Here is a 12,219-nt window from a genome sequence, read left to right as displayed (position 1 = left end):
CCAGGACTGGGGCTGGGGCCTTAGTGCAGATCTTTGGCCCTTGTTCCTGTCCCCGCTGTGGACAGCTCCACCAGGGAGCCTGCAGGATCTGCACAGAGCAGTCCAGACCCGAGCCGAGGCCAGGCCACCTGGAAGGCTTCGTCGCCATGGCTCTCTGGCCTCTGGGTTGTCAGCTTGCAGTTTGGAAGGATGAGCTCAGGCCCCCTCTTCTCCTTCCCAATCTCACTCGTTGGTTTATTCGTTCACCCGGTACCAGTCCATGCCCATCCCTGTCCTGGGCCCTCGGGGAGGAAAATATATCAGTGACCATTGAAGATCATCCAGTTCTTCAAGCCCCAAATCATGGAGTCATCCTTGATTCTTCTTATGCCCCATATCAACTCTGTGCTCCCCACGAGCGAATCCTATGGCTCAGCCTTCAAAACTGATCCAGAATCTAAGCACTTCTCCCCATCTCTGCTGCCACCAGGACCTTGGCGTAGACACCTCCCTGATCCTCCTGCTTCTGCCCCAACCCTGCCATGCTGACCCAAACACACTCCTGCCCCAGGGCTTTGGCACCTGCTCCTCTCTGTCTGGAACATTCTTCTCCCACATATCCCCATGACTCATTCCCTCTCCTTCTGTAATCAGCTCAACTGTCCTCTTCACCCAAGGCCTTCCCTGGTCGTACTATGCAGCACACGTACCCTTCCTACCTCATTCTCCTCCCTTGCATTTGACCAGTTCCTGATGCTCTATATTGTGATTTATTTTACTGCCCACTTTTGCCTCTAGATGTGTCAGCTCCACCAGGCTAGGTATTTGGGTCCACTTTCCTGGGTGCCGAATGCCCAGTACCCCCTGTCCCTAAGGACATGCTCCGTAACTGTCCGTTGGGAAGATGAATTGGTTGGACATGTGCACTGTCTGCATTTTCGTGCACTGTTTTGTTTCACCTTTTAAATGCCAACCTGTGTCCTCTAGGTGCTCACTGTGTCTGGGGCAATGGAAGTGTCCAGATAGAGAGCCAGCGTCAGCCAGGCCATCAGCATCCGTCAGTGCCCCACTGCCCGAGTTCAGAGGTCACAACGCCACCACACTAGCTGAGCACAAACATGTCCTGTAAATAAAATAGGCACAAACTGGGGTGCCTTTCCAGACATCTGTCAGGCCCCGGATGTGTTTGGGAGGGGGAGGGGCACGATGACCCACTGGGACACGTGTAGTAGGAGCTCAGCCCCTTGCCTGCAGTTGGTGTGATCACTGGGCCCTCTGTACCCAGCACACTGGCAGGACTGGGGGCCTCTGAGCACAGGTGCTCGGTGACTTCCACCCAAGGGTTCAGAATGGATTAGCGGTTTACACCTGGGGATTCTAAAAGACTGACTTAAACCTAGAATTCAACATGAATTAATGATTTACACCTAAAATCAAAGTGGATTAATGATTTACATCTAAAAACATTTCAAAACAGTGACAGGTGGCCAAAGGCATGAATTCTGTTCCGTCCCATCTGTCTCTGGGACCACCTGGTGCTGGTCCCTGAGCCACAGCTAGGGCAGGACTCTGGGACCTCCAGGGACTCCCCAGGCAACCAGGGAGGGACTTGGGCCTCTACCCCATGCCTGCAGGAGCCCGGAGAGCCCAGATCGACACCAGCAATGAGAATCAAGAGTCAGACTCTTATTTCTTATTTAAGCATTGACATTAAATTGTAATTTTCATTTGCTCAGCCACATCAAAGATTTATTTATGGCAGAGAACTAGCGCTCCCCGGGAACAGAGCCCCCAGCGAACCCTCTGGGAGGAGGACAAAGTTGGTCCTGCTGGCCCCTCCTCCCCTGCGTGTCCCCACCGACCTGACCCCCCAGGCTCTTTTGGCTCTTCGGGTTGCTCCCTCGAACCCCACCACCATCAGAGAGGGCTCAAGAGTGGGGGTTACAAGTACAGGCCTCGGAGTCAGCTAAACTGGGTCTAAGTCCCAGCTGCCAAGGCAGTGTGGCCTTTACCCCCTCTGCCTTGATATCTTTACCATGAAAGGGCCGTTAACACTCCTGGTTCCTCTTCTCCCCAGCCTCCCACCTCCTCTCATTGTCCACCAGTCTGCAGTTTCCCCCAGGATCCCTGCCACCTTAGATCCTCTCATCTCCCAGAACGGCTGGGCCCCGCCATCCTCAGAGCCCTGACCCAGTGGAAGAGGGCCACTGTTGTCAAAGCGTGTTCCACAGAACCCTAGGTATGTTCTGTGGCCAAACACACGTGGGGAGGCACTGGGTTAGTCTGAGTTAAAAGGACCCGTCCTGTGGATCAGAGCATCCAGCACACTCATGTGTTCTGTGCCTGTCTTCAGAGAAAGGTCACTGACTCCATCTCAGGTCCCCTGTTCATGCCACAGGACTGGGTGACACACTGTGAGAGTGCCGCTTCTTGTTCCAAGTCCGGGCCTGGAGCAGGAGGCATCTGGCACTGGTCCCTCCCCTGCCACTGATGGGTTATCTTCTTGGCCAGGCAGCTGAGCTTGACTGGCCTGGGGTTCATCCTCCATCCAGCGGGCACTCACAGTGCTGTGTCTTGGGGTACAGGGCCCTGGCCATGGGTGGTGAAGAGCAAGTGCAGGTTCCTGGGTTGTAACCACTGGCAGACAAGAGCAGGCTGGAACAGACCCGCCTCCCCCCCCTCCCTGCATCTGCACCTTTATGCTCCTGCTCAGGGACCAGACATATCCTCACCCCTACTGCCCAGCAGCAGTATAAATGCCACGGCTCTGTCAGACACTCTGCTCTTTCTGATGGTGACCTTCTGGGGGTGAGCGTAGCTGGCCCCTGTCACCTCCTCCTCCTCCTTCCCCAGATGGCCTTGAAAGATCTTCCCATCACTAGCCAAACCTGTCATTCTGGACACTTTTCTTCTGGCTTTCTGCGTGACAGGGCACAGCCACGAGGCAGCCCCACATGGCCTTTTATTTCTGCTGAGCCCACCTGGTCGGGTGCAGATGACATGCGCAGTCACTGTCCTTGGGAAAGCCATCCTTTGTGGCTAAAAGAACTGTCCGATTCATTAGGAAGCTTTGGCCAACATCCACAGCACAGAGGGCACCTTTCCGCCCCAACACCTTCGTAGGCAGGGGGTTATCTTCCACCTTCGTGGAAAAACAAACCGAGGCTACACAGTGCTTAGTGACATTATCCCAAAACTGGGTCAGAGTGTGGAATTAAGAATGTCAGGGCCTGGCCATCTAGAAGCAGACAGGGCCACTGTTCTAAACCAAGAGCAAGCGAGGCAGGGTCTCCAAATTGCTGTTGTACTTGAGAGGCACACGGACTGTGGGAAGCCTGAACACCAGCTGACCCAAGCCGACTGCTGTTCTGGGACAGTTTTTGATCTCTGCTTCTGAAAATATTGTCCAGCTGTTAGATGAAGCACTAAAGCAGGGATCAGCACACTTGTTTCTGTAAAGGCCCATCAGTATTTTTAACCTTGAAGATCACAGGGTCTCTGTCACAACTACCCAGCTCTGCCTTATAAGCATAAAAGCAGCCGTAGAACCAGGCATGGTGGCACACCCTTGCGATCCCAGCATTCTGGAAGGCTGAGGCAGGAAGATTGCAAATTTGAGGCCAGCCTGGGAAACTTAATGAGATCCTGCCTCAAAAAAAAAATTTTTTTTGTTAAAGAGCTGGGTAAACCCAGGCATGATGGTACATGCCTGTAATCCCAGCACTCGGGAGGCTGAGGTAGGAGGATCAACAGGAGTTCAAGGCCAGCCTAGGCTAATAGTGAGTTCAAGACCAGCCTGAAGTACCCAGTGAGACCCTGTCTCAAGAAAGCAAACAAATAAATAACTGGGTATGTACCTCAGTGCAAGAAAGAAAGAAAGAAAGGAGAAAAAGAAGAAAGGAAAGGAAAGAAAAAGAAGCTGTAGACAATATATAAAAGAATGATGGTGGCTGTGTTCCAATAAAGCTTTATTTACACCAGAGCATGGTACTGCACACCTGGGAGACTGAGGCAGGAGAATCTCACACTCAAACCCAGGCTGATCAACCTCAATAAAAAATTTTAAAATTATAATAAGTTAATAAAAAAGAGCTGGGTTTGAATTGCAACACTCCCTGGGCTCAATCCTCATTACTCCCTCACCCCAATCTTTATTTATACAAATGGTGAAAGCCCAGATTTGACCTAAGGGCCATAGTTTGCTAACCCTTGATCATTGGCTTAGCACTTTACAGAAGATACAAAATGCAAGGTGCATGTGTAACTTAAATGTTTGCATAGTAGCTATATTGTTAAGAGTTAAAGAAGCAGATGAGTTTAATTTCAATAATATCTTTTATTTAACCTAATCTGACCATTACATTATCATTTCAACATATAATCAGTATAAAGTATTGAGACCTTTTACAGTCCTTTTTTGTGCTAAGACTTAGAAATCCTGTATTTTATTTTATTTTTTTTATTATTTTTTTTTTATTTTTTGGTACTGGGGACTGAACTCGGGTCCTTGAGCTTGCAAGGCAGGCAGCGGGACCCCTGAGCTAAATCCCCGGCCCAAGAAATCCTATATTTTAAACTTGCAGCTCATCTCAGTTTGGAATGGGCACATTTGGAGAGACTGGTGTCACAGGGGCTGGTGGCCATTGTGTGGCACAGCTTAGCTCTCAGGGGAAGGTGGACATTCTGAGGAGACAGTCACAGAGAGAAATAATACACCATCACCAACTGATGAGCACCGTGAAGGAAAAGCAGCAGGTGCCGTGGGCAGGGCCAGGGAGACAGTAAGACTCTTCCAGCACTTGCCCAACCTCTTCAGAGTTCTTGTTTTGTTTTGGGGGGTTTTTTTGGCTTTTGAGACCGAGTCTTGCTATGTGGCTCAGGGTGGCTTGAAACTGTGTCACTATGTCACTCACACTGGCTTTAAACTTGCAGTGATCCTCCTGCCTCAGCTGGGATGATGGGCCTGCACTATCATGCCCAGCTCATAGTTCCTTATCAGGAGTCAAGGGAACCTTCGAGTGCCTTTCCCCAAGCCCCAGTCACCACCCGTGCTCAGCATGGATGGCTGTAACATGGAGCATTCAGACTTTGTGCCTGTTGGTCTTGGGTAGCTGTTGGAGGGCTGGAGAGAGGAGTTGCTTTTGTTTCTCACAACTTCCTTGTGGGCCAGGTCTGCTGCACAGCAGCTGCTAATCACGTGAGGCCATAGAGGACATGGGAGGCAGCAGCATCCAAGCGGGGTCCAAGTGGCTGGTCCCTGGCTGCAGTAGTTCTTCTACCCAGGAGCAGAAGGGCGGCATCTGGATTCAGAACCCTAGTCTGAACTTGCAGACCTGGTGTGAATCCTGGCCTTGCCATTTGCTAACTGGGTGACCTTGGGCAAGGAATTTAAACTCACTGAGCCTCAGTTTCCTCATCCACATGAGGAGGACAATGTCAGCAGAGAATCAGACAATCAAGAATAGAAGGAGTAGTTCAATCCCCGGTACCAAAAGAAAAAAAAAAAAAAAAGAATAGAAGGAGTATCTGATGTGATACACATTAAGTGGGTGACCCTCAGACTCTGAATTAATTCCCCTCACACCCTGTCCAGGAGACCCCTTCCTGTATTGTGGTTCTTAATGGTGTGGCTGTGTTTCCCATTTAACTGGGTGTACCCAGAGCAGGAACTGTCTTGTCCATCTTAGCAAGAATGAGTCTGCCTGCATTTGGTGATTTTCCCTTTGCCTTGATTCTAGCACATTCTTTCTAAACTTTCCCCTCCTCCTGCCATGTTTCCCTTCTCAGGGAGTTAATTCCTTATGTTCTGTGAGCAAACTGGATCAGCCTCCCCCCACTTATATCCTCTTCCAGCACCCCTATACTTTTCCTCCCAAGCATTTAGCACTTGTAATTAATGAATCCTCTGGGGACATTACTATGTCAATCTCCCCCCTGGACCAGTCCCATAAGGGGACCAAGTCTTGCAGCATTTATACCTGGGTTCATACGAACCCAGTGCTGGGCACATAGCAGGTGCTGAGGAAGTGTTTCCTCAGTGAATGAGAGTCAGTCTCTCTCTCTCCCTCTTTCTCTCTCTCTCTCTCTCTCTCTCTCTGGAAGCTCAGAGACCAGAGACTCTTCTTTGAAGAGCAATGAGAGAGATTAAGGCACTTTCGTAACTGACCTTTTAAAAGTCACTTGTTTGACACTAGCCATACATTTCTCTCTACCTCTCTTAATTAAACTGCTTCTACACAGGCTTTATAAAATCTTCAAACTGTGTTGTCCAACAAATATAATGTGATACACAAATGTAATTTTACTTTTTCCAGTAGGAAATGAAAAAGTGATTTTAAAAAAAGAAAAAGTAATTACACATTATCACTTTGATATGTAATCAATATTAAAAACAATATTGATGAGCTATTGTATTATCTTTTTCTCATGCTGGGTCTTCTAAATCCTGTGTGTATTTCACACTCACCACACACCTTAACTCGGACTGGCTACATTTCAAGTGCTCAGTAGCCAGAAGTGGCTTGTGGCTGCCATATTGAACCACTATGGTTTTCAAATTCTTCTTCCCAGAATACACTGCAGTTTGGGGAGCCTTTCTCAGCTGAGGCTGAGTCCCAGGCTCAGTACTGAGGCTGTCCTGATACCAGGACAAACACAACTGAGGTAATCCCCTGGTACCTGCAGAACCTATCACTCTTCCAGGCAAGGAGGGGATTAATTGGCCATACTTGGAAGTAAAAAAATCTATGCGATCTAAAGTATCCCAGGAGTTTTTCAAATGGCTTCATGTGTATTAAATCATTTGATGCCCCCAGCACCCATTAGAGGGAAATCGTTGTATGATCTCTACTTTACAAATGGGGAAATAGAGGCACAGAGGTTTAAGTGACCTTTCTTCCCAAAGACACAGACATAGTAAGTGGTGGAGCTGGAATGTGAACCCAAATGGCCAACTCCAGGACCTGTGCCTCAGTTACCCGCCTTCCTGAGCTGACTCAGAAAGAGCCCCCGCGGGTGAGAATAAAGATAAGCCCCAAGATGGTGTCACAGTCGGGACCTAGAGCTGCTTCGATCCACTTGGATTTGTGCACTCAACAAACTGTGTTGAGCTCTTTTCTCGGCTTCCTCTGAGAGGTCGGTGTGAGACGGTGCTGAGCCCCAGTTACCAGCAGCACCCAGGCCCTTCGAGAGTCCGCACTTCGCAGGACAATGTGTCTTGTCACCAGCGTCTCCTGGGGTCTCATCACAGAACAAGGAAGATCCATGACCAACAGAACGACGGCCCCCTCTAGTGACAGCCCCTCACCACTGGGCCATCCTGCCATCCATTCATCTGTTCAGTTAGGAAGCATCAGTCCAGCGCTTTCAGTATACTGGAAGCCATCTTTATATAACCCTGTCATTCCACCATTTGCTGAAGTTGTTTGATGTCTTTCAATTCCTCTTTCATTTTTCCATAGCAAGAAATATTCCTAGCCATGTCCCAGTTTCTCCCAAAATACATGTATTTGAACTTCCAGCATTCCCTTTAATAAGAAGAAAATTAATAATCACTGTTAATAACCCACTTTGTACCATTACTGTGTTCAGCACTTACAGGCAGCTTCATTTAATCCCCACAACAGGCCTAGGAGGTAGGTCCTATTGTGTGCTCCCCATTTTACAGATGAGAATACTAAGGATCAGAGAGAGACAGTGGCTTACCCAGGGTCACACAGCCTACACACAGTGGAGCTGGGCTTTGAACTCAGTTCCTATCTTCTGAAGCCAGACTTGTAACCTTCATTTCCCCTTCCCCATCCCATGTTTGTGCAGGTAGGAAATGATTTGCTTGCAGCCCCAGATGCTGTGGCTACACGTGACACTTTCTCTTGTTTCCAAAGGTGGTGGCCCTTAGTAAGAGAAGTCAGGAGGCGGAGGCGGCTTTTCTGAGTGTTTACAAGCAATTAATTGAAGCACCAGGTAAGAAACACTTGGCTCCATAAGTGAATAATTACCAACAAGGACCTGCCATGAGCAGGCTCACAGGGGCTTCCTGAAGCGGGATCTGGGACAGACCTGGGCTTCCAGGTGAGGCCAGGCACTCCGGGGCTGGGGGCCACACCCCTCTGCTGTGACACCCCCACCGCCTTCCGACATTAACCAGGTACCCACTGTGGGGGCTTCTGATGAGGTATCCCACCAAATGTCTAATCATCGGAACCCCCAAACCATGGCTGCAAGTGACAGAAGGTGCCATTGCTCTCTGTCAGCAGGGAGACTAGAGGGGCAGCTACCAAGTCTCCCCAGAGTGACTCAGGCTTCCTCAGAACTTGCTATCGAAGGAAAGCCAGGCCCAGAAGAGTGCATACTGGATGGCCCCATTTCCAGAAAACACACAGACAGGCCAGAGGCTGTCTGTTGGCAGTGCTCACAGTGGCCCAAAGGGAAGCACCCCCACGTTCAGCAGGGGTAATGGAGCTTTAAAATGTGGTCTCCATGCTGAGCAATATTATTCGGCCATGACAAGGAATGAGGTGCTGATCCACGCTACAACTGGGTAACCTCAAAGAACATGGTGCCAAATGGAAGAAGTCAGATACAAAAGGCCACCGAGAACATGATTCCATTTATAGGAACATCCAGAAAAGGTGAATCTGTAGGGATGAAAAGCGATTTGGCCATTGCAGGGGTTGGGGGGACAGGAATTGGGGAGCAACTGCTTGATGCAAATGAGTTTCCTTTTGGGGAGATAAAAATGTTCTGGAACTAGAGCTGGGCCTTGTGACCCACACCTGTAATCGCAGCACTGTGGTAGGGCGAGGCAGGAGAATTGCAGATTCGAGCCCAGCTTGGACAACTTGGCGACTTAGCAAGACCTTGTCTCAAAATTTAAAAATAAGAAAAGGGTTGGAGATGTAGCTCTGTGCAGAGGCCCTGGGTTCAATTCCCAGTACCTTGAAAAGAAAAAAAGCGATCTGGAGCTAAATAGACGTGGCAGAACATTGTGAGTTTACTAAATGTCACTGAGTTGTTCACTTTAAAACAATAAATTTTATGTTATGTGAACTTTACATCCATTGGGGAAAAAATTGCCTGGTGCTGTAGGAAGTGCTGTTGCTCAGTCTGGGTACAGTTCGCAGAAGTGTTGTCACTTTGGGGACATCTGGTGGTACACTTAGGGTACATGGGGACGTTGTACACCTGTGAAGTTTCCCTTTTCTCACAGAGCCCATCTCCTGCCACATTCCCATCTCCTGACCGGGGAACAGGAGGCCAGTGCTCAGAAGTTCATGTTCTGGTGACGGAGGACATAGATGACCAGACCATAGCTCACCTAAGCTGCCATCACAAACCCAGGGCCATGCCAGCAGTTTAGAGCTTGGGGTGTAGGGGCCAACAGACACAGGGAACAGCGGGAAGGGCTACAGCCCATCAGATGCGAGGCTTCATTGCAGGATCCCTAGGGAAACTGCATCCTTTTGGACTCCAGGATGCTGAAACACAGGCACAGGGCCAGCCAAGGACCCTGAGAACCCCCAGAGACTGGCGAGGAGCTTTCCCTGGTGCCCTCTCCCCTCTCCCCAAAGCCTGGGAGCGCCGAGGTCACTCCAAGCCTGTGCTGACTTGTGTGTCTGATTTCCCAGCTCTCCTCCCCAGAAATGGAGGGGCGGGGGGATGTCCCCAGCTGTCACCGAGTTAGAGAATGAGGAGCCTTAACTGATGGAGACGTACCACACAAACAGCCCCTTTAGGGGCTCTAATTCATTTTCGAGACATTTAAGAATAACAAAATGTTTTAATGATTTCTTAGGGGAATTAGGAAGACATATTTTTGTTCTCATTAAATTTTATCCTCAGACACAAGAACCAAATGTCAGATGCGTTTTTGGTGCTCAGAGCAGCCCTGCTTGCTGCCCCCCGCCCCCTGCCGCCCCAACCCCCACCCTAAAAATACCACGCCTGAAAAACGGGCAAGGATGGGATATGCGTGCCCCTGTTAGTGTATTTCTTGACAGGAAAATTATTTGTTGAAATTCTCCCCCCACACACACCCCCAAAGCCACACACAAGTCCTGATTCAACATTTTTGTTTTGAATGACTGCTGCCAACACAAATCTTTGGCAGAGAATGGGATATAGCCTGATTGCTCAGCAAGTATTTTGATAAGTGTGCAGCCTGTATGTCTGTAATTACGAAAGAAAACCGTAAATCTTTTGGATATTGTTCACACAGATGTGGCGTGAAGTGAGAAAAAAAGCAGTAAAACGTGTTAAAAGCATAATTAATGTCATTGTTGTGGAGGAAGATTTGATTTAAACCCCTCTGACTTCTGTATTGGTGACGGCTGATTTCTTTATCGCGCACATAGAGTCACTAGGTACCGACCCGAGCTTCAGAACGCTAACTTGTTAACTGAGTGATTAGTTAAAAGACAGGGAGAAAAAAGGAAAAGACAAAGAAAGAGCAAGTGAGAGGGCAGGCAGAGGAACACTGCTGAGGAGATGAGAAGCGAGAGGTGAGTGCCCCAAAATGGGTTTTTTCTGCTTTTCTTTGGTGTGAGATCTGATGCAGGATTGTACGATTTCTGGCAGGTGTTTCCAGCCCTGCTCCTTCTTTGGGGAGTCAAGGCAGCCAGCAGGGTGGTTGCGTGGGCACACTGCAGCATCGGGCACTACTGAGTGGGACACTCGGCTTAGTGTTCTGAGCTGTGTGGCCTAGGCCAGGGATCTTAACCTCTCTGAACTCTCGGCTTTAGAAGAGGGGTAATGATCGGACCTGCTCATCAGTCAACGCAAGGATTCAGTACTTTGCGCCCGATCGCATTTAGCAGGGTTGAATAACCCAGAGCCCGATGACATCAGGACCTAAGAGGTACAGGCACCTGCCGTGAACTACATGAGGTTCTGCCAACTGTCAGGGATGCGGGGGGAATGCAGGCAAGAGGGTTCCTGAGTCTGTGGAGCAGCAAAAGTGCTTTACCATGTTTAGGGTTTCCATATTTGTCTCCCCAATTATAAAAGTAGCAGATACACACTGTCAACCTCAGAATAACCAGAAATACTCGAATACGCGCAAGCTCAAGGTCCCAAGTTCAATCCCCAATACCAAAATATATATATATATATATATACACATACACAGAAATATTAGAAGAAAGTAATCCACTAGAAAAACAATTTACTGAGGCTTTTGCCCCTGGTCTTTTCCCTGTGTCCTTTTCCCAAACAGCTGCTGACTCTGCCTGGAGCGCTTTGTGTCCTGCATCCCTGAGCCACGAGAGCATCCTTACTTCCCTGGGAGGTCACAGGTCCTAGGGACTTTGGTTTGTCTTGGCTAACAGTCTCTCGTGTGGCCATATTGAAACTTACTGAGCCCCTGCCGGACACTGGGCTTCTGGGTGCTCAGGGGATGTAGCTTATTGGCACTGCTCTTTAGACCTGAGGACAAGGAAGAAAACTTGGGAAGAAAATATGCTGTAGTGACGTATTGGCCACAAACCCATGATCAGTGGTCAGAAAAAATGGGACTATTTTTCTCTCGTTTTTGCTCCTTTATTTGCTCATCTACTAAATATCTTCTCATATGTTATGAGCCACTTCTGTTTATTCTTTTGTAAGTCACTGATTTGTATGTCCTTTCTGTCAGAGGGTAAATCATTTTCTTGTTGATTTGTAGATGCTCTTTGTATATTAAGGATATTTACCTTTGTGCTGGTGCACATTTCATGTCTTCTCCCCTAGTTTGCCTTTTGTTTTTTACCTTTGTGATAATGTCTCGTATATAGAACATAGCAAGTATTCAAGAATCATTTGAAGAAATAGAGAATCTTACCAAATCTTTGCTTTATGGCTTCTGATTCATGTGTCTTGTTTTTTAAAGGCTTTCTCACCTCAATGTTATAGAAATTTTTTGAGTACTTTCCTTGTCTTAGTTTTTAAAAATTTAAATCCAAACCATCTGAGATAGATTTTGATGGAAATAATGAAGGCGGTTAAGTATCTAGCTTTTTGTCCCAAATAACTAATTCTAGCGCCATCTAGTGGCTGAGCCACCTCCACGTGTAGTTATTTAGATTTTTGTATAATTAGAAACTGTAGTCTGCCTTCTCTGCCTTTTCACTATCCCTCTCCCCTCCCCCCCTCCCCCCCCCCCCGCCACTTGTGCCTCTGCTCAGGTAGTCCTGTTGGGATTATGGGACACCAGAGGATAACGTAAATGAGTTTTTGTTTTGTTTTGTTCTGTTTTTTGCTGGGTTT

At 48.3% G+C, this 12,219-nt stretch overlaps 1 protein-coding gene across 21 annotated transcripts in view; it reads left to right on the top strand.

Annotated features, from left to right (window-relative positions):
* The window catches only part of Cux2 (cut like homeobox 2), a 236,897-nt gene that overhangs the window by 177,706 nt on the left and 46,972 nt on the right, over positions 1-12,219 (top strand). For 20 of the 21 annotated variants that reach the window (XM_087198186.1, XM_087198184.1, XM_021257477.2 and 17 more), the window contains one exon: positions 7,863-7,941. In XM_087198186.1, the coding sequence (XP_087054312.1) occupies positions 7,863-7,941 (79 nt within the window). Of the gene's footprint in view, positions 1-7,862; positions 7,942-12,219 lie in introns of those variants that run through there. The other variant, XM_087198188.1, reaches the window with a different exon arrangement.

Source organism: Heterocephalus glaber, unplaced genomic scaffold, assembly GCF_053883595.1.
Source record: "Heterocephalus glaber isolate CG9 unplaced genomic scaffold, H.glaber_assembly_v1.0 deba00001687, whole genome shotgun sequence".
Lineage (NCBI taxonomy): Eukaryota > Metazoa > Chordata > Mammalia > Rodentia > Bathyergidae > Heterocephalus > Heterocephalus glaber.
The sequence above is the reverse complement of the archived record's forward strand: the minus strand, read 5'-3'. Positions and strand labels throughout refer to the sequence as shown.